Source organism: Buceros rhinoceros, unplaced genomic scaffold, assembly GCF_000710305.1.
Source record: "Buceros rhinoceros silvestris isolate BGI_N320 unplaced genomic scaffold, ASM71030v1 scaffold16344, whole genome shotgun sequence".
Lineage (NCBI taxonomy): Eukaryota > Metazoa > Chordata > Aves > Bucerotiformes > Bucerotidae > Buceros > Buceros rhinoceros.
Window position 1 is genome coordinate 1 of NW_010407819.1, and position 22,891 is coordinate 22,891.

The following is a 22,891-nucleotide window of genomic DNA, read 5'->3' on the forward strand; positions in this document are numbered from 1 at the left end:
GGGGTGTTCGCGGGGTGGCTGCGTGAGGCTCGGCAGAACGCACGTGTGAAGTCGAGTCGTGGTGTGGTGCGCCTAGAAACCCGGGTGTGAAAGCCCGGGTCACCGCTGCGCCGCGTCCAACCGAGCAGGGCAAGGCAGGAATCCTCCGCTGTCGTGTGACATTGATCGACCGGCTGGTTTTAGGTCTGGAAAGCAAGGACCAAGAATGGTGAAGCTGGGGAGTAATTTGAACGACAAGAACAGCAAACAACCATCCAACGAAGATGGTTTTCAGACAGTTCCTTTGATCACACCTTTGGAAGTAAATCACCTGCAGTTCCCGGCTCCGGAAAAGGTAAAACCAAATTGAATGGCGCTCCTGCATGACTACGCACACGCACATGCCCCTTGGTTTTCAGTGCTCTGCTGACTTACTGGTCTCTGATGATACAAACTGTGGCACCGTGTTTATTCAATAAATAAAAAGAGGTTCTCTCTCATAGCATGTTTTTCAGATTTTACGTGGCAAATAAGCATGCAAGTGTCCCCCAGCTCCTTTCCTTCTCAAAACCCCCCAAATATTCCTTCATAAATACAACTGGAGAAAGCTTAGCATGTTTCTCTTGCAAGTGCTGGAGAAACTGAGGAGCAGTTCACAATGTGGTGTTATCAGTAATTGCCCGCGCCAAGAGTAAAGTAATAACTCTTCCAAAATAAGCAGCTATTGTAATTATCTCAGTTTTGTTTTCTTCTCTGTGGCTTTGCAAAGGTTATTTGAGCATTGACGATGCAGATTTCTCCGGAGAGAGAGGCTGATTCCCGCATGCTGGGGGCAGTGATGGAGCAGTCCGGGGTTTCATTTTCCCGGTTGGCTCCAGCCAGGGGACAGCTTTGTCCCCTGCCCGCTCAACATTCACAGAACTGAATGCAGCACTAAAGAGTCCAGCAATGTGCGTCGGTGATTGGCTGTGGTTTGATATTGGGGTATTCTAGATGCAGTGTGTACTAGGAAATCTTTTGTCTCTATCGATGCAGTGGTGATGCATATCCATATAACCTGGTGAGGACAGGATGAGACTATAAAAATCTGTGTGCCTCAACAGTCCGAACAAAACAAAGCCTGTCTGCGCTGTAGTTCCCAGATAGATACCACAGAGATGGAGCCAACTCGCCCGATCGTACAGACAGAATGATTAGGTCTCACAGGATAATGGGATAATTGTAAAATTAACACTGGTGATTATTGAACATATATCCTGTTTTTACTGTAGTACAAAAATAATTTTCTCTAAATACATTAGAAGAACGTGATGACAGATGCGATAAAACTGTCTACATAGACAAACTATGTTTATTTTATAATAGAGCTGAGTCAACTGCCTTGACATCCTGGGAACCAGAACCGTGCCAGACAAAGGAGCTAGTTTCATTCTCCATGTGCCTCCTGGCCATCAGGAGCAACTGCACTGCATTCAGGAGAGTTACACTTCCGCGAATTGTTGTGAATGAGAGGCTAAACCATCCCCTGTCTCTGACAGATAAATAGGATTAAGCAAAATAATTGGGGCAAAGCAGTATGATGTATCTATAGATGTGTAAAAGTAGCTCACTCAATGCTGGTACAAATGGCTAATTTCTGAGATCACACAGTGTCACGCGACATGAAGTTTAGACTTGCATATCAGGTGAGACACGGATAACCTAGCAAAAATCTTTTCAAGCTAATAAAGTGGTAATGAGTTTTCTCATGACCACCATGTTCCAATTGCTTGTTGGTGAACAAACACCGGAGTGTATTGGTCTGGTGTGATTCCTTGCTGATTTTTCTGTTTAAACATGTCTACATCAATAATTCACATGTTGTTAGGTTACATTACCTTCATTAGCATACATTACTGTCAGGGCATCTACTGACATCCATATTTTTCTTTGCTGGAAGAGGGGGATGTACCTTTAGGAGTGCAAAGCGTGATTCAGAACTCATTAGTCAGTGGTATTGATTTCTGCAGGCAGTGCTTCAGCTCCTACATGCAGCAGGCCTGGAGTTAACAGCAACTGGAGATCCCTTCACAAGAAGGAGAGGTTATTTATGATAAAAGCAGAATAATTCACCCTCTGTTTCCTTTGCTCTTTGTAGAACAGATTCTGTTGAGGTGAGTTCACCCTAGGGCAGAGGATCTGTTTAAAGACCTGCTAATAAGGAGATGAGCCTCAGGTGAAAAGCTTGGGCAAAGGTTAAGTGATTGGGGCAAATTTCAGCTTTGTATTTGGGAAAGCAAAGCTGCTGCTGAATTCAGTCAGTCTGTGAGCCTGAGGAAGAGTAGGTATGGATTTCAAGTCTTTCAGAGTATGTTCTTATTTGGACTTGCCTTGCAGTCAGGAGGCAGGGTTTAAAAAAAAAAAGGCAAAACAACCTAAAATCAATTTGACTTTTTTTTTTTTAATATCGATTGCTAAAACCTGCCAGCAGTTAGTTGATTTTTAGCTTGGGAGAGTGAGAACATAAGCCAAGGCACTTAGTGTGCCTCCCGTGTGGGATGCTGCATGAGTGACCCCAGCCAAAGCAGCTTTAGCGTTGAGGTCTGTGTGCAGCAGCTCCGAAGGGCTCTGCCCGCTCATGTTCTCGTGAGCAGACCCGCACTGTTCTGGTAAGGCAGTGCCCCCAGCCCTGCTCCTGCCTGCCCCGCTGCTGCTGCCTGTCACATCGCCTTCACGCTGCAACAAAGAGCTGCTGCATGCTGGTGCTTTCCTGTAAGTGAAATCTGGGGAAGAAAATAAAGGGGAAAAACCCAAACCTGGTGAAAGTCCCCTTTCTGCGCTTCTCTTCACTGTTAAGGGGTGTCTTCATTTCAGAGACTGTGAGCTCTCAGCCTGAACCTACCTTGGGTGCATCAGAAACAGAGCGAGGAGGTTTGGCTGCAGCTGGGGGCTATGTACTCTAGCTTCAGCCTGTCTGGTGAAGGGGGAGTAGTACAGGCTTTGGGCAGCCATCCACGAGCGCGCTGGGTCTGTGCTGGGCAAGCGACTGCTGTTACCACCAGCGTGTGGTATTGTCTTCACTTGGTGCATGTATGAGCATGGCAAAGGTTTGCTTGCTCTTAATTTCTTGGCTTTTTCCAGATGAGTCTTAAGAGACCTGTGTGCAAGCTGAAGAACACAAACCTGTTGTTTGTCAGTATGCTTAACCTCTGCAGATCCTTCAAAGCACCCTGCAAAGGCTGTGGAATGTACAGGCTGAAAATTGTGGTTTAAGGACTTTAAATACCTGGGGGTTTTTCTTCATTTTAAGGACTTTTTTGTTACTGGATCACTTGAGAGTCACTCGAAGTGACTCTCAGCATTCACCTCTGTCAGTGTTTCATCATAGCTTCATCTCTTTCAGAGTGTTTGCTGTGTCTGGCTCTCCTTTCACAGGGAAACAGAGAAGGAATGCAGAGAAAGAATATAAAAACGAGGCTTTGGCTTATGTGATGTAATCCCTGATGCCCATCTCTTTTCGGATAGTTCCTTGATTATAAGAAATCATGTGGGGGTTGATCGGGGGAAACACTTTCTTAAAGGTATACCTGAACTTACTGGCTGTCCTTCGAGGATGCTTTCCTAACAGGGTCGTTTTTCAAAGAGCTGTCAGCTAGCAGCTCCCTCTGACTTCCACCTTGATGCTGCTGGAAAAATCCAGGCAGTAATCCAGGAGGCTTGAATTGGCCAGCCTTTTTTTAAAAAAAAACTTATTGGCCACCGGACTATTTCTTTTTCCACCAAATGAGGATGTTTCTTTCCTAGGCTCCTGCTATTCCTCCTGCAGCATCAGCATTCTTGCTGTTCTGTCAGCAGTTGTATGGCTGCAAGGGGAGAAATACACCCAGGACAGTAATTTCTCCCCTAAGGTGCTGAGCCTGCTGTGTATTTATATTTATTGACTATCTTCAAGCATTTCCCTAGCTCCTTGTTCGCTTGCTGGGTGGAATTTGCAGAAGGCAAAGACAGATGCTCTAAAATCATTTTTGCGTGGCCTTTTTGCTGAAATCCATCCATGTAACAGGAATAACAGCCCTTGTCCTGGCTTTTTATGTCTCTGAATTTCATTTCTTCTTATTCAAGAAGAAAAAAAAAAAAAGCAGCCCCTTTTTTCTTTTAGGACCAAAGGGGAAAAGGCTTAGCTGTTCCCTTGTTTTCCTAGGCATAGACAAAGTGCTTTGGCTGTAATTGTTACGTGTTTCTCCAATGATAATGCTAAAAGATACGCAGCTTTTCAGGGACCATACTGTTTCTCTGAAATTTTAAATGAGACCAACAGCTGGGGACCCTTTGGTCTCATAGGCTTGCTTCAGTATAATCCAGCAGGAAAAGCCTCTGTTCTGGCAGCAAAAATCCTAATTTTACATAACACAAAAGTGCATGAAAGCTATTGTCAGGGCTGAAAAAAAAATCCGGCATCTCTTTTGTGGTGACGGCTGCAGAAGGCTTATCATGTGGTCCATTGTTCTTTATTTTGAATGCTTCTGGAGGCTTGAGAAATAATTTCTCTAGTGACAAATTCCTGCCGTCGAATGCAAGAAAGAAAAAAAAAAATAGATGTAACAGCTCTCTTGAAATGCTTTTCCCATTCCATGCTCCTACCTCTTGCCTTCTGTGGCCGCACCCCTCTCTGAGTGGCTGAGGCCAAACAGTTACACAGAATTTAATCAAGAGTTCCTGAAAATCAGGAGAGTCCCTTGTGTTCACAACCTGTCCCTATTGGTTTAACAGAAAATAATGTTTTGTCCTGGCCAGCTGAGCAGGCGTAATTACTCGTACGCTGGATGAGTGCTTTTGTACCTAGGGGATGACTGCAGCTCTGTTCTGAAACGCTGATGCCAGTCTGCCCTCTGCGAAGCGCAGCAGCTCTAACCGGGGGCACCTGCCGTCAGGGCAGCGTGGAGCTGGTGTCAGAGTGCTGCTACACGTGGAGGGGCCAGAGGCAGCTCAGCCTTCCTGCTGCTGTCCGGGGTGGGGGGGCAGAGACAGGCGGCTGTGCCCCCACTCAGGCGGCTGGTGATTCTGGTGGGATGGAGCAGGTGGCAAAAGGAGAGATGGGCAGGGCTAGTCCGTGTGGTAGTTGAAGGAAGGAAGAGTAAAAGGGAGGAGGAAGATGCAAAGGGAAAGAAAGTGTGAATAAAAGGAAGGAAGGGAATAAAAAGCATTGCAAACATGAAGGAACGGACAGGCTATCTTGCCTTTTCCCATCCTTCCCTTATTCTACTTGGGATACTCTGCCTAATCCCCACAAATACCAAAGTCTGAGCCTTCCTCTTCTGCCACATTTGTCCCACTTTTGCGCTGTGTAAATCCATTTGTCCTCTAAATGTGTATTCGAGTGTAAACACCGCCTCTGCTCATTATGCTGTAATAAATATTTCCAGCAACACACACTCTAGCAGCACAGGGTTCCTGGGGTAACATTTTTAAATTTTGTTTGCCTGCTTTTGGACAGCTTTTCTTGAGGTTCTTGGCAGTTGGTGTTCCTCTTCTTTGGATAGAGCTGCTGTCAGGCTAGCTTTCCCCCAGCGCACTGAGCACCTCTGCTTGCAGGCGATCGCTCACAGCAGGACTGCGCTGCCCTCCAAGCATGTGCCCGCAGCCTTTGCAGACATCTGGGGCAGTGTTCCACTACCTCACCTGCATACAGATAACGTGTTGCTACTGCAGGTCCTCATGATAGACAATCTCAGGATTTGTGTAGCTTGTGCAGAAATTTGTCTCCTTAACTGCCCTGCTATCAGCGTCTGAATTAGGTGGTTTACAGCTAGCTCCTGCCTGGTTTTGGGAGCTCCATTTCCCCTCAAACCCAGTTATGCCTGCACTGCGATTCCTGTGTCTGCGTTCTGCAGAAATGGTCGCAGGGAGGGTGTGTTAGGGAATGGATGTTTGACTAAGCCTGTTGCAGCCTGCTCTTTTTTCTGACATGAAAGCCCATTGCTGCAGGTGCAAGTTATTTACGCAAGACCATTAAGTGAACCCCATGTACCAGTTACTTACTGGCCTGGAAAGTAAGACTGGGCAAGAGTCTCGACTAGTGTAAATCAGTAGTTTAGATGAAATCAGTGGAGCTCTGCTAATTTACCCTGGCCAATTTACCATCGCTACAGCTGAGTGATTGATTCTTTTGTTCGCTTTGCTATAACCTCTCCTGGCTGAAGCTACTGAAATGAATTTTTGTTACCCCTTCGCAGCCTCCTGTGGGTTTCGGATGGTTATGGTCACCTAGGGATTTGTAGGGAGATTTAGCTGAATAATTTCCAAGCTCCCTTTGTGCTTGTGAGCTATGCCTTCCCCTTCTCAGCTGCTTTCAGCTCCCAATGCAGCCTTTGCCTTTGCATTCTGTGCTGCCTTTCATTGGTGATGCCAGGGCTGATTACATTTGCTGTCTTTGTCCTTGTATGATGTTCCTTATGTTTAGAATATCCTCCTGGCACTGATTCAAGAGACCACTTTTTTTTCTGCCACCCTCTGAAATTCATTTCCAGCACAACACCCATTAGCTGATGCAGGGGGAGAAAAAGCAGAGTGTTTCTACTGACTGTGGCTTTCTCCGTTCATCCCAGGACATCCTTTTCTTTAATTTTCCTGTTTTTTTTTATTTTTGCTGCTTGATAGTTCAGGCATTGGATGTATTCAGATAGTGACCAGGATGCCATGGGGACTACCATGACATACCCCCCAAATGCCAGTTTTAATGCTGATCTCTGGGAAGTGTGCCTGCTGAGAAGCGTTCATCCTGTAGATTTGGAAGCATAGCTGCCTCTCCCATGGGATGGGATGTAGTTATAATTACTTGGGAAAGTTTTTAAAGACCCAGTTGTCTAAAAATCTAGCAGTTTGGGTTGACCCAGTCCATTGTGTCCAGTTTCTAGCAGAGGCCAGTGCAAGAGTCAGGAGGAGGTACAGGAGATGCTGCAGTAGGCGTGGAGCTGCTCATGCCTGTCAGTGTTTCATCCTAAGCCTGCAAAGAAAAAGATTGTTTTAAGCCCTGAAACACGATTTTTCCATCTCTTTTCCCATACCCTTTTACTGTGAAGTATTTTAACTTCAGCTACTGTTGGCAATGTGCACATCTCATTTGCTCTTTGAAGCTGGTAGTGTGTGAGGATTAGAGCTTGTAGGTCACTGGAGAATTGTGTGTGTGAGCAGGTGGTGAATTTTGGCCATCCCTTGGCTTGTCGCATATAAGCATAGAAACCAAGTCAGTCACAGCAGATTTAGTGCTAAGACTGGGCATCACCGTTTTGTTCTCATCGGTAACTGGGACAACATGCTACTTCTGGGACTCGGTTGAAGGACTTTCTCAGCTATCGGTGCTCAGTTGGATGATGAAGGCAAAGGAAACCGTGATGTCGGTGCCAGTGATAAGTCTGTATTTTCTATTCTCTCTCTGTAAGGAGTGAAGAAGGACATGGAAAGGAATGGAGCTGAGAGTCTCGTTTTCATTTAAAAGTGAGCATGACTAATCCACATGGAAACTGGGGGTGTTACAACCATTTTGTGGGATGACAAAGTCCAGCTTTGAACTTGGAAGAAACCTTTCTCCTTGGTAGGAGAAACACATTTTGTTTATCTCTTCTGTCAATCTGACAGCCACTCTGGGTGAGAGACTCTTCATTATTAATAATCCTGGGAAGTAGTATTTTAAATTTTTATGGTTTGCACTTTGCAGCACCTGAACCACAATATATTACATGCACTGTGGCAGTGAAGTGGGAATTATAGCAGGGCTGCATGTCCTTTTCCAAATGAATAATTTAAAGTTTTCACAATGCCAGTTATGTTAAATATTATTATTCATCTCTTTGGGGAAAACCATAGAGCTCAAACGCAAATATAAAGTGGCAGTAAATGATGTTACATTTAGCCAGTCTGAGACGAGACTCAGAATTCATATCAGTTCATTTTCTGAAACACTTACTTCATCCCATTGCTGGAAAATCCTTTTTAAGGTTCCATGCTTAATGTGATATTTTTCCATTTGTCACATTTCACGTCTACTCCACTTCTTCCTCCTTGAAGCAAATGCTTTTAATATAGTCCACTTGGTTAGAAGCTTGCTCTCTTTTTTCTTTCAGCATCCAAGATCTCTAGATTTCCCAACACTCTCCTACTGTTTACTTTCTCAAGGTTGTTGATGATGGATTTCCTGCTGGCGTACGCAGTCTCTCATCTGTTGTTTCTCACCTCAGCACACCTATAATTTTCCAAAGCATCACTCCAGAGAAGGTGCCTGGTCCTGCATTCATTAAAGCCAAGGAAAGATTTCCTATTGATTCCAGTGGGGTCACTAGCATTAAGCCTAGAATAATAAGTACATTTAGGTTTAGGACTCGATAAGTGCGTTAGCAAACAGCATCATTAGAAAAATCTTGCTTGTGCGGAACAGCTTGATAGATACGGCTTGTTGCCCTGTTGTGTTTGAGCTTTTCATAACTTAAGCTGTGCTCTGTAGACTGCCACTGAGGTCTTGCAGAGAAGCGTTTGAGGGATTGGAATGAGGAACCAGAAGATGCAAGAAAGGGAATAGAAAGTAAAAACCTTTCAAGACATGGAACGTGTTATTACATCTGCTAACCTGGCGAGATTGAGGACAACAATTTTGCCCAGAGCTGCCGTTTTCCATAGAGTGTCTGACTTCCAACCCATCCCAGCCGTATCTTGCTAGCCCCTAATCCCAAGAATGTTATATTTATATGGAGAATCTGCTGGAGCTGCTATTATCACTCAGTTAATGAGAACCTGAGAAAGTACGGCACACTCTAAGTAGCAGTAAGCCCTGGTCTGTCTTCCCAACTCAGCCACCAATTGCTGGTGTTACTCAGCACATTACTAAGCTTTCTTTTTTTTTTTTCCCTCTCTTTTTTCTTTTTTTTTCTTAATCCTCCATCAGTAATATGGGGATACTGTGGTCATGCTGGTATGTAAAGTTCTTTGAGAGGCCTTGCCAAAGAATGCCACGGAAGCCCTAAGCATCAGTGTTATAACCTGTGGGGGGAAGGTGATTGAAGCCGTCTTAAGCTCTGATCTGGCCAAAGTGCTTAAATGCACACTTAGCTTTAAGTATCTGACTAACCCTGCTGATGTTAATAGGACTACTTGCATGCTTAAGTGCTTTGCTGAATTGCAAGTTAATGAGTTCAAATGCTAGATAAACTTGGTTATGGAGGAAGCTGCAAGGACTGCCAACACGGATTCCTGTAATTAGATCTGTCTTTTTGCTGCTCCATCCAACCCTTCTCCTTTCTTGTAGTCTTACAGTCAGCCTGCAAACTTCATGTAGGGAAGAACGTTCCATTCGTCCATTTCCCAAAACAAGGAAGTTTTAGCCCAAACCGGGACACTTTCAAAGAATTTTATTTTGGATATAAAATTAAGGAAATCCCTAGTAATTTATTTGTGTCCCCTTTTATTCATCTGCCATAAACAGGAAAGTCTGTTTGCAGTTTAAAGGTGGAGAGTCTCTGGGAAATAGTGTGAAAACTTTAAGAACAGGTCAAGGCAGCAACATAATTTGCAGGGAGGTCCCCCGAGCAGGTATGCATCTAGGCTCCATCCACAGTGCAGATGTTAAAGGGCTGCAGATGTCAGCTTTGGACTAAGCTGACAAAGAGGCTGCTGTCTTCGGAGGACCATCACGGCACACGAAGTGGGGCACAGACATAAGCTGGTGCTGGATTAGGGCCTAGACAATGAAAGACAAAGGCTGACAAGTTCCCAGAAAAGTTCAAAGGGCATTTATCCAACAATTGCAAAGGCTCCGATAATCCAAAAAGCTGATAGATCTGTTGTTGTATTTTAATATTCATTTGTAGGTGTGCAGGTTGCTTCATGAGATGAATAAAAATAATAACAACAATAATTCTCTGCCCCGGTAAGCTCATGGTTAGGGATGTCCACCTAAACCAGCCAGACCCTTTTCGCCATGAGGCAAGAAGACAGTTGAGACAAGCCTTAGGGAGTGTTCAAGAGGAGGTGAGGGCAGAGAATGGGCAGGATGGTGTTTCTGCAGTGGGGGTGGAGGGGACACTAACTGTCTTGTTTGGGAGTATTCAAGGGACTGCTTGTCTACTTAAGCACTGGTTCCATCGTTTGCCTTTGTTGTCGGTACTCAGGAGGCCAGAGCACAGCCAAGCTCTGGAAGTTACGCCCTTGCAGCAGTTCAGTTCCACCGTGATGACATTGTGCAGGAGGGAATAAGGAGGTGGACGTTTCTTTTACTTCAGTTTGCTTTGAATTGCAACCTACACAGGACCCCAGTTTTATACTCCCTTTTGCCGGTTTCAATCAAGAATAACTGTCCTAAAGTCAGCAAAGCTGCGAAACAGACAAGGAGTGTTTGCTGTGGTTTGTAATAAACACCAGTAACTCTCCCAGGAAACCTGTCGTGGTGCGAGATGAATGTACCTTGTTTGCATTGAAACAGTGGGATCCTCGGCTCTGATGGAACTGCTCTGGGGCAGCCGGTGATAAATGAACACTGATCATTGTGCTGACTGTGGAGTCAGTGGGGTTTTTATTACAGTACATCCAACAGCAATTGGGTTAGAATTTCTGGAAGACTTTGCTGCCAGGAATTTTTTCTTAGTGAAAAAATGGAAAGAAAAGGTGAAAAAGGAGTGATGACAGGAATGGGGGAAAGCAAATTTTCTTTCCCACTCAACCCAGATCAGAAAACTGGAAAATGGAAACAACAAAAAATCAAAATAGCAAAACCCCAATAAGGCTAAAAATATCAAAAGAAAATCTTTATAAGATTAATTATTCATTTTCTAAATTTGCACTTAGATTAATACTTTGTGCTTTAGAAAAAAATCTTTTGGGTTTTGACCAGCTCTTGTTTAAACTTGTTTCAGAGACTCTCACAACTGACAAAGGCATGGGTGGTTGTTAGCGAATCAAATGCTCTGCTAAAAACTCCATGTGGGGAGCATGCGTGTGTATCTGTGTGTTATTATCTGACAGTGCTTCTGTCTCTGGATGCTGCTAAGGTAGCCCAGACTGGGGTGGTCTCACTAGTGCAGGAGGCTCAAGGAGCGTGTTGAACACAACTCAATTTTCAGAAGCCTTTGCGTGGGCATCCTGATGGCAGCTTGTTGGATGGAGAGGGGGTGAACATTGCTGCAAAAGTGGGATCCATGCTCAGGCTTGTTTGTTTAGACTGTAGGCGACTGAACAAGAGGTAGCTCTTGTATTCTGAATGCTCTCAGCAAAATGACAGTTTTATTGTTACTGCCACAATATTGAATTCTACCCCCACACGACAGGATTTCAGTTTTCTGATTGTCCTTTGTCATGCTCTCCTTTAAAGAGGAGACCTTACTGACTGCCCTGTCTCTCTTCCGCTGAGTAATTCCTCCAGCTGTCTGACAAAGATACTTCTGGAGAGCAGACATTTAGCTTTTGCAATGTGAAAAAGCATTTAGCAAAGGTACTTCTTACCTCCTCTGCTAGCGCTTTTTGATACTTCTGACCAAAGCAAAGCACTGACCAGCAGGATGACTGTGGCTCTGCACACACACGCACATTTCAAGGCTGGCACAGTCAGCAAATTGTGCTTCGGGTAGCTTCTGATCTGGCTGGGGACTGAGCTTACTTATTTAGTCACAGATGTGATAGACATTGCTACTGGACTTGAATCTGATGCTTGTGAAGGGCTGTGTGGGTTTATTTTCAGTCCCGTGCTGTATCCCTGTAGACATCATAATTCAGACTTTCCTGCTTATAGAATATTGGTTAAACGTAGCAACAGTTAAAAAACACCTGTAAGAAAGCCAGTGTTAATGAGAAAGAATGGAAGACAATAAAATTATATCTAGAAACAAGTATGGCTTTTAATTTTTTTTTCCTCGTATTCTGGCTTCATGGTCCTTCATTAAGACCTAGAGTATGTGGAAAAGCCCTCATGTATATATAAAAAATTTGTCTGCAACTAAGATTTGAATCAAGCAGGAAGCATGAATTTGGGAGAACTAGGTATTTCTGAAGACCACTTGGCAGGTGTTGATGGCTGACAGTCTGTGATTTACTGTGCTGGGTTTACAAAAGGCCAGCAAGAAGACTGGAAGGCTGGGGGCAGCTGCATGTGGTCCTGAGTGCACTTACCTCCTTTCGAGTGAGAAAATGAGGTTATTGCTTATTCATAACTTGGAGCTAACCTGGGCTGCTTTGTCTTGGCTGGAGAGGGAGCTTTGCTTTGTTTGCTCCGCAGTGAGCTGGACTCTATTTCAGACCATAGCGGGGTGTGATTCAATAGTAGCTTCAGAGTAGCGTTGGGATTCATCCCAAACCCATCAAATCAAGCTTGTCCCCATGTGTCATTTCTCATCACCTATGTCATGTCATCAGAAATCCTGGGTTCCAGAACGCTAATACAAATATATTTGGTTGGCTTTTTGTCTCCTCTGCTTCCCAAGTCTTAATGTTGCAAATGCTACTGTAATAAATATTGCTGAGAGGGATTTGTGAAGGATGTAAATATTCATCAGTCTTTAATGATTTGCATTTGAATCCAGAAAATTGGCTTATGACTCCTCACTGATTTTTCTCTCGCTCTGATTTTCACATGGCATTAAGTGCAGGAGGATTAAATACCTGGGGTTTTCTCTGGTCCAAATGAGACTTTGCTGTCTTCATTTGGAAATAAGTTCTTCATTAGCTGGTAACCCAACCTTGCGCATCACTTAATCTTTTTCAATCCTTCAAGACTTTTTGTTTCTAACAAAGAGCTTTAGGATCACTCTTGTCACTCTCATACGAACCACTCCTGGAGTATTTAATTTTCACCTTGGCAAGGCTCATGGCTGTGTAGTCCTGTAGTTCAGAATGGGAGGCCAAAAAGCCCAACTGTTGACCCTGGGATCAAGAGCTTCAATATTCTTTCTATCCTTTTGTGTTTAACCTGTCCAGACCTTGCAGACCACACCAAACTGTCGTATGCTCTGTGGACCTTCTCCCTGGGTTGGGAATCCTGTGCAGAAGCGCAGCGGTGGTGTGTGCTCACAACCACAGCACTCCTCTTACAGGGGGAGATGAGCTCCAGCTCATGGCCAGCACTGAAGCCAGTTCCATGTTGTCTTCTCTTGTGTTTTCCATCTGGAGTAAGATAGTGTGGCTATGCTGGCATGCTCTTAGGATGCTCTTGAGCTGCATAGGATTGTCATCTATAATGGGATGGATACACTCTCTCCTCTGAAGGGCTGTTAGTTTCAGAGTAGAGCCCTGATGCTTATCCCCTCTAGGAGCAGCAGGCATTAGATGTTGCCTTTTCTGTGTTTATAGTGGGTGTATTTTACCAAAAGTATTTAGAGTCATTCTACATTACAGATACATTCAAAATAGATTGACAATGCAGTTTTGGTAATTTGACTGTACCCTTTTAAAAGCCACTTATGGCTTCTCCATTGGTGGAAGATACCACATTTTAATAAGATTAGTAGGACCTGGATTAGTCAGCAAATGACACTGAGATTTGGGGAAAACCCAAGGTGATAGTATGAGATTAATATTGATAATCTGGAGCCTGAATAAATGAGACACCAAATGGGCTAAATTTAAATTGGCTTCAGTTGAACTCAGAGTGAGGCTCTTCTGCATGGTGTTCTGCATGTTCTGCCTGTGGAATGGGATATCAAAATTACACGCCTAATCCTAAACAAAACCGGGTATCAAACGTTTTGCTGTCAGCTATTTTAAGGCTCAGTTATAAGGTCACTGTCCTAGTAGGTATTTATCTGTCTCTCAGGTCCTGTTGATGAGTTTGAGTTAATTTATGGTTTCGAGATACTTGTGTAGGTCCAGGGGATGGATTATATAGAAAAGCTTAGATAACAACAACAACAAGTTAGGCTGCAGTGCAGAAACCTTAAAAGTGTTGGTATTTTCCAGGTAATTGTGAAAACAAGAACAGAATATCAGCCTGACCAGAAGAACAAAGGAAAACTCAGAGTGCCCAAAATTGCTGAATTCACAGTCAGTTTCACTGATGGTGTAACAGAAAGACTAAAGGTAAGAACTGGTTATTCCGCTGCCTTCTGATGCGAACGTATTCATTTTAAAATAACTGAATCAAAGTGACAGTAAAGACATAACAAATTTAAGACTCCACTCATCACTAGGGTCAAAGAGACGTTTATCTGCATCAGTATAAAGCTGCTTTTTTTTTATGACAGGCATGAAAATACCTTCATAACTAAAACTAAATTAGGAAATGTTTTCCTTTTCCCAGGAAAAGTTATGAAAATATTTTCCAGCCCTGCTTGACAATAAAACAAGTTTGAATCTTTTATCTTCTCAAACATTTGTCTTTAAAAAGAATAAAAAAAAATCACAGTGAGCATTGATTTAAACAGTGTGTTTTGCCTTTTAAAAATTCTTTTGTCTTGTCAAACAACCCTTTTCATATTTAAAATATTATTATATAATTATATTATTATAGATTAAAAGGCATTTCAAGCTGGATAAAAAAGGAGATACTAGACAAGTATCCAAGCATATCCTGTCCTGTAAACAGTTCTGGTTCACAGGAATTGGAATTTTCTGATGAAAAGTGTTTCCTTGAGAAATTTTCCACAGGCTCTGTTCAAACATGGGAAGAAACTCATGAATTATTGAGTGTCCCCAGTTCCTGTTGACTGCAGCATATTAGAATGGCTCAGTTCCTCCTAAAATTAGACTCTCAAGCGTGTAGCTGCCAGTATTTTCTCCCTTTTCATTGAGAAGATATGGTACTTTTCTAAACCACAGAGCATGGGGGTGATAAAACTGTGAGATCTGATTTCACATTGCCCAAGTCAGAGGAAATACAAGTGATTTGAGTAGAAAACAGAGAGAGTAGGCAGTGCCTAGGTATAGTCCTGCTCCTTGACAAGCTAGGATTGGGCTTATAAATTTTTGTGAAGGGAGTATCGTCCTTGACATTAAAAGGAATTGACTCATGAAATTAAATAGTGTTTCATTTGGCCACATTGTTCTTAGCTTTGAAAGAAATAAAAAAACCTGTTATAATTAATTTCTAGTAATTCGGAAGAAAACTATCACTTTTAAAATTGGAATGTGATCCAGGAAAAATTGTTGCCCTTCACCCTTGATAAACTTCAAGGTAAGGCTTGTTCCGCTTGCTGAAAGGAGAAATGTTTGGCCTCTCTCTTCTGAAGCACTATGGAATGGCACCTTTCTGTTTATTCCAGAAATTCACTGACGTATATTTCACGAGGACGGTTCTGTTGCTTTCATGCAGTATGTTTAGTGCCATAATTTATTTTTAAGAGGTCTGTGAATAAATGTTTATAGCTGTTTATAGCCTGGGTTTTTTCTTCAGTGGGCATCACATGCTTTGATCTAAATTACTCACCAAAGGCTTACATGCTGTTGATTTTGACTGAGTTCTTCACTGATCATATTGCGTGCCCAGTACTCATGTATTACATATTTACCACCAGTAGTGACTCTCTGTTGGTACCACTAGTAAAGTAAATAGCAAATTAGCCACAGCGAGATCTCCAGTTGTGAAAACCACAGCAGACATTCTTCAGTGTGAGCTACGTACAAATTGGAACCAGACACAACGTGCCTGAGAAACAACAGTAAATGTAGAGTCTCTTGGAAGTGATGAGTTGGCTTGCGACCCACGATAAATGGCACTGTACAAGTTTGTAAGCAAGGGTGCTTCACTGGGTGTTTAAAATTTATACTGGCAGCCCTGGGCAGTGTTAAGGTCAGATTTCAATCCCATCAAAAGATCTGGCCTTTTTATTTAAAAAAAGCAATCAAGAATATCTCATCCTTACGCACTGTGTACGCTGGAGGCCCATAGGTTAGATATGGAGCTCATCCACCAGAATGGATAAATCTCATGTCATCTACTCCTTCTACAGAGTATCTCGTTTTCCCCATTCTTTAAATGCCCAACTTGCTGTTGTACTCAGACCTCTTTTCCACGTATTTTTAGCTCTCCTCTCCCTGTTTCCAGTGTGGTTCTCCATTGCTCTCCCCACTGTGTGCACGAGGACTGCACAGCAGCCCGCGCGGGGAGCTGGCGGCTCCAGCTGTGCGCGCAGCGCTGGCAGAGGTCTAAGCTGCCTTCCCCTTTACTGTGCGCGGTGGGATGGCTGTGGGAGCCGTGCCTCTTCCTCTGCAGCCTGGCAGCATGACAGTTTAGTTTTTAAGCTGTTTCTTTTCCCTAAAGTCCATATGATTTCTATTCTCCGCTCTTCAATGTCAACTTATTAATCACTCAGCCTCTCGTCTAATACTGGATAAGACCATAAGCCTCTCCCTGCCTGCTTTTCATAAGGCTTCCTTGTACTGTATTAAGTTTGTAGTATTATTTCCTGACAAAAATGAGCTGAGATAATAGGTAATATTTCATTACCTTTTGTACTTTTTTTTATGTCACCACATTTTTGTACCAGTGCATATTTTTAGTGAAGTTATTAAAAATACTGCCCTCTGGTTATAAGCAGGCCTATTATCTGATACTGATGAAATCATTGTACATTTGGTTTTTGTAAGAGGAAATCATAGTAAATACTTAACTTTTTTTATCTCAGTTTGGCTGCACTTTTAAAAGCTAAAAAAAAAAGACAATATAAATGAGATCATCACATTTTCTTTTGCTGGCTGGTTGCTTTGTGGAGCCTTCCAGTGTGTGGTGTGCTGGAAATATTATCTGCAACTTCTTGCTAACATGCTGATTAAAATCGAAGTGTTCATTTACACTGGAGCCAGCTGTTGGGACCTGTACACTGGCAGAAACAAGAGTATCATCCCATTGATTTTCTGCAAGAGAAATGGTGGAGGGGAAGGCCAATAGTCCACCCAAATATAAATTGTCGGTTGGTTTAGTGCACTCCAAATATGCGAGAGTTGTACTGGAAAAGAATGTACAACTAGTGTGAGTCCACAGCAATGCTTGAAGTCAAGGGTTCATGGGGAGCTGTTTTGCTACTACAACTCTGCTGCTGTGTATGAGGAGCGATATGCCTCAGCACGTGGTACCTGTATGTTTGGGAAGAGACTGCGCAGGAAGACGATGCAAAGAAATTGCCAAGAGGTCCTCTCCTGTCTGCTACTGGAAAATACAAAGTGAGATGTCTTGTATTTTATTTTTCACCCAAATGGTAGAATTATCATCAATTCAAACAAAAATATGGCAAAGTTAATGAGTATGTGTGGAAAAGTGCTGCTGGACTCCATATTTGTGGCTGTGCTCCTGACCCACTAATAACCTCTCCTGAGAGGCTTTTGATGTTTCTGTTTCAGTCTATGAAGTGCTTCTTTCCTCTCTACTTTTGGTCACTTAGTATGGAAATGCTCCCAGGGAAGAAGGAAAATCTTCCCAAATTGTTCTGTTTTCTCTTCTTTTTTTTTTCTTTTCATTCTCTCTGAGTCATGTAGCTGCATTATACAGAAGAGCAGGATCTTGGGGGGGTATTTTGGGACCATATGAACATGACAGTCAAATCCACAGATGCCCTTTATTCTGCCTTTTGGATATCTTTTATTGAAGAGGCTAATGAATTATTAGACAACTTTCTTGCATGAGCAAGCCACAGCCAGAATTTAAGCTTATGCATGCATATTTTTCATCCATCCAGAATAGAACAGATCTGAGCTCTTTAATTACCATAAAGAAGAGACTGTCCCTAGGCAACGGTTCTTATTTCACACTACCTCTTCCAGGAATTCTAGATGGCTTCTGCAACTTGTCACATCTCCTAATTGATGAGATTATGATTCTCTGTAGCTCAGCACAGAGTGTCCTGGAAGTTTGACCAATTAGGCTTATTCCTCAGCTGGATGAGTCACCCCATACATACTTTATAACAGATGTTTAAATAGTTGTGTAGATGGGATACAAGAAAATTATGTTAAAATAGCTTTATGGTTGAGCCATCCCTACATAAAAGAAATCTCTTCTATCATTTTACTCCTCCACAGAGAGGCAATGACAACATTTTTTCTAAGCTGACTGGCAGTGATTTATAGACCTTGCCTCCTCCAGACTGTTTATGCCTTTGGAGTGTGTCCCTCTAGGAAGTTTTTGAACTGCAAAGATCATACTTTGTAGTAGTGATGTATACCAGGGTTTCTCAGTCTGGAGGGCAATGGTGTCTGGTGTGTGCCTTCCATTTTGCATGCTTCAAAGGTAGCTCATGCTACCATGCTTTGCCATCCAGTGATGACATAGAAAAAGTCTGCAAATGTGATGACTGACTATCCCGCGCCTTTGTGGGACAACAGGTCAACCTTTGCATTTGAGGTAGGGCTTACTGCTTTGTTTTGCCAGTGGTATCGTATGTTACAGTCTTTAAGAAGAATCTCTCATATGCAGGTATCATTATTCCCATGAGTTTCTGCTCTTACTTCTTTCTATCAGTACTGAAATGAAAACAAATGGTCTTTTGCTTTTCAAGCAAGTTACCCATTGAATGAAGTCTTGTTCCTCTGGAGAACAGGGTTTCCAGTGACTCCTTTTGTCTTGAGCCAGTCCGGATAACACAGAAGTCAACCAGAAGCATTTATAAGGTGGAGAGTGGGTTTCTCCTACTTTCTTGACTGTCACTTAACTGAAGCTTTTGTTCAAGACATCAGCACCCAGCTTAGGAAGAAACAAGCTGGAGAATAATTGCTGATGGATTTTGTTCTCGATCCAGTCAGACCCAGTGAGCACAGGTAGAGCTGTGCTAGCCCTGAGCTTGCCCAGCCTATTGTAGCTCCAAAAACCAGGTACTTGAGAGGTCATTCAGCGTAGGCTTACAGTGTAGACATCGGGTTGACACACGTTAACTGCCTGTCGGTTACTGGTTTTGCACAAATTGCTCTCTTTGTTACCCAAGTAAGTTCATGCGCAACCTGTTTGATTGACCTCTGTTATCTGCTATTCATTACTGCCTTTTTAGAGAGGCAGTGATTTAATGAGTAGTAACTGGGTGATAGTTACTTACCATAGTTACTTGACTTCTCAAGTCTTCCACAGTTCTTTTTTTATGATCATTTTCTTCAGAAAGTTGAAGTTATTGGTCTTTCAAAGTTGAAACAATTAAACTATGTACTTGTCTTTAACAGAACAAGTTGGGAGTGGGTGGATGGGGGAGAAATTGAGATTTTTAAGATTTTTTTTGTGAGCAATTTATCTACCTGGAAAAAACATCTGCAAGTATTGATCATTACTGCGCTGAGGAAGACTGGGAACGTCACTCTTTTTGCTACAAGATGCGTTTTCAGAGTCTCTGGCTCTCTGATCCGTTCCTGTTGAGTATGCAGTGACAATATACTTATCGTTAGATCAATGCTCTCCTCCATCTGCCATGAACTGCTCTGATACATGCAGATCCAGAAACCAGTGAACATAATCAATCACCACACTTTTCATCAGGTTCTTAAAATATAGTGGAACCCATTCAAATCATTCTGACAGTGAAATGCTCATACTGAAACAATTACTTTCCTCTGACCTAATGTGAAAGTCTTAGAACAAAATCAGTTTGTCTCCAGCCACGCCCTACAAAACAGGCATCGATGCAATAATTGTTCCTTATCAAAAATGCTTGGCTCCTAAGGAAGGAAGATTTTTTCTGGGTTAAGGCCAGGGCTTGATTTGCTGTTGGTAACAGCTTTGCTGAAATGGAAAATGCTTCCCCTGCTTGCACCACTAGAATTTACCCTGGGTATCCAGCTAGATCTTTGGGCAGAAGGATCCTCGTGTGACAGGCATTGCAGTTTAGAGGGAAGGGAAGTCCCAGGTTCATATGCTTGTGGAGAAAGGTGGGGAGCAGGTCTTGATCCCTTTCTTTCTGTAGGTAATAGCCGCTGAGAAGTGAGTACAAGGTGTATGGTGTGGTGCAGAGAACTGCTGCGTGGCCTTTGGACCGCCAAATGACTGCGTCAAGAGTGTAGCTGTGAGAAACACCTTGTTTCCCTGATCACATACACTTACCTACGTGCCCAATCTGCCCTTGTTTTTAAAGGGCACATCACCATTGCAGCTGTGTAGGTGGCAACTCTCCCTTGCTCTGCTGCACATACCCCCAGCCCCAAATGTTTCTGCTCCCTTTGCTCTCCCTTCACAAACTCTCCTTCCATGCCACGGTTCCTGCAGACTTCTCCATAGAATGTTCTGCTTTCACCATAGGCTGTTGCTTTATGCTGGTAGTTCTTCCTCTAATCTGCAAAGGAGTGAATCCCAGAAAAATGGCATGGAGCTTTTCGTTGTGCCCATTCAATAGCTAGATAAATTTAAAGGTTCCTTTTATTGTTAAGTTACCACAGGGCAGGAGTAACTCACAGAGAAAGAACTCCTCTGAGTGTGAACAGGATAATTTTCATTTTTAATACTTAAAATAACAATGTTACCATGGCAACTGCCACATCACGTCGGTTATCTGGAAGATGCAGAGTGGCTGGGGGAAAATCCCCTAAATAACAATGTTACCATGGCAACTGCCACATCACGTCGGTTATCTGGAAGATGCAGAGTGGCTGCTGAAAGATCCCATTATACTGACTAATGTGAGTGGTGCTCAAGGGAGGAAGCATGCTCTAATACACAGAGATTTTTCTCACTTTGGTGGTAATTGCTAATGTGGCTGAGATGTTGTTTCCAGGCTACACAGCACTTGGATGAGCTGTGTGATCCAGGAGAACAAGGGACAAAGTAGAGGAAAATCAGCAAGGTAGCAGGCACAGGGGAGCAGTGGCAATAGCATTCAGGCATCTTGTTGCACTGGCAGCAGTGTTGGGGGTGGTGTGTAGTGGTTCCGTCTTGAGCCTTGTGTTCAACAGGGGCTTGGAGAGGTGGCAGTACGAAGGGGTTGATTTCAGTCTCCAGGGAGTGGTTTGGGGGCTTACTCACTCCATTTGGGTGTTCTCAACTATCATCAGGCAATGTCCTTTCCCAGTGGGCTCCGAGGCAGTGGGTATGTTCTTTTTGCAGGGGTGGCAGGCAGCCCTCACTTCACCTAAGTCTTCTCCAGACAGCGGTGGAGTCACTTGTGTTTGAATCCCCACTTTGCATTCTCTCAGAGGTTGAATATTTTCCACTGCAATGCAGAGGGTCACAGTTCCTCCGTTCTCACAAATACATTGCTGTGGCTTTGCGTCTGCTTACATCTGATGCAAACTACCACCTGCATGGATTTAGACTCTCCGTTGTGTGTATGAAAGGAAGTGAGAAATGTTGCTCATCATCTTTCTGCCTGAGCTCAGAAATTATTCTTCTCTTCCTTTGGCTGTAATGGGAAGAGAAGAGGATAGGTCCTATCTGTTCTAGTTGGTCTCACAGCCTACGTGGAGGTAGATCGATGGAGCCATTTGTGATCATCAGTGACAATTCAGAGCTGTGAGGATGAACCGAATGTGGATTTGTGGCTCAGCTGCCAGAAAACATGTTTCTGATCCCATCCCCAGGTATGGTACTATAAACCCTGCAAGCTTTCCCCTGTCAGGGTAAAAGGCTGTGGTTTTTGTAAGAGTTCCCGGCTTATACCTAGCTTTCTGGTATAGAATAGTTCTCAAGAAGATAAAGCCAGGAAAAGTTTTCATGTTGAAAACACAGAGAAGAAAAGTATATTTTAACTATTGTATATTAGAGTGCTGTATAAGATTAGGTTAGGGACCATCTAGCAAAGCAAAGAAAAAGACATGACTTTTATATGAAATGGATCATTCCTTAAAGTGTATTCTTGTTTTATTTTATTTTTTTACAGAAATGCACAGTCAGAAAAAACCACCTCAAATACATTTTATTTTTGCCATCTGCAAGCACTGACAGAGTAATCAGCTGAAGAGATTTATTCAGGGTTATTTTTTTCCTTTAATTGATTTTTGGAGAAAAGAAGAAAGTTAATTGCTATGCAGAAAATGTCTAAAAATGGAAGTCATAGAGAACATTCACATGACTAAGGGTAGACCTGCTGAATCTGAATTTTCTAAACCGTGATATAGTGGGGGAAGAAAGGACTTAGAGAGCAGAAACCTCAACTGACCCTTGGCTTTGGATCAAAGTGCTTGGAAACATGTTTCCTAATGGAGATGCATGGAGATACCCATTCCACTAATTACAAAAATGTAATTGCAGTTTCCATTTAGCCTGAATGATTCTGACACTGCAGCTTTGTCTTCAACAACACAATGCCATGTTTTGTTCTGGTACCTCGGCCACCCCTCGGTAAACCCTATTTGTTGCGTAATTTTCTTGTCAGCAGCTGAGGTGGAACGACATACACTTAATGCTAGTTTGGCTAATGTAGCAAAAGGGGTCGAATGGGGTGGAGAAGGAAAGAGTTTTCAGCTGACTGAAGCCAAGGCAAAGTCTATTGGCAGTCATGAACCACAGAATGTTTAAAAAAAAAAAAAAATCAGGGAAGTGAAATGCTTCACTCATACAATTTTTTTTCAATGTTTCATTCTCTCTATTTATAATGCAGCCCAGGCTGCTGACTGAATGTTAAACAGACCTGAGCTCTCTCCTGTTAGTACTTGCAGATGTATTAAGCCTGTTGGGTCAGATCCGCAGCTAATGGAACTGGCCTCATGCCTTTGAAGGCACAATAATCGTCTAGATTATTCATTTTTGTTGTTTGTTTTTTTAAAGAGTAGCTTTTGTAAGTCATTTGCAGCAATAAAGCTTCACATTTCTAATTTAAAATGGAAAGGCTTTTAATTCTTAAGTTACCCAGGGGATGCTTTGCTCGCCAACTCCTCGCTTTGTCCTCGTGTGAAGCACCCACATAATAAGTTTTTAAAGAAAAATGGTATACCGGACCATGAATGCTGCTGTATTATTAGCTTTATTTCCTGACCTGTGGTGGTAGACATAGATGCTGAAATGCATGTGAATATGTTGACCTTCTTGAAGGAACAAACTTCCAATTGATTTTTTTTTTTAATC

At 42.8% G+C, this 22,891-nt stretch overlaps 1 protein-coding gene across 2 annotated transcripts in view; it reads left to right on the forward strand.

Annotated features, from left to right (window-relative positions):
• Window positions 1-174: 174 nt before the first annotated feature.
• Window positions 175-22,891, forward strand: part of LOC104492128 (neuron-specific protein family member 2) — a 35,314-nt gene continuing 12,597 nt past the window's right edge. The window contains exons 1-2 of one of the 2 annotated variants that reach the window (XM_010134638.1): window positions 175-334; window positions 13,888-14,007. In XM_010134638.1, coding sequence (XP_010132940.1) covers window positions 206-334; window positions 13,888-14,007 — 249 coding nt within the window. In that variant the 5' untranslated portion in view covers window positions 175-205. The remainder of the gene's footprint in view (window positions 335-13,887; window positions 14,008-22,891) is intronic. The other variant, XM_010134639.1, reaches the window with a different exon arrangement.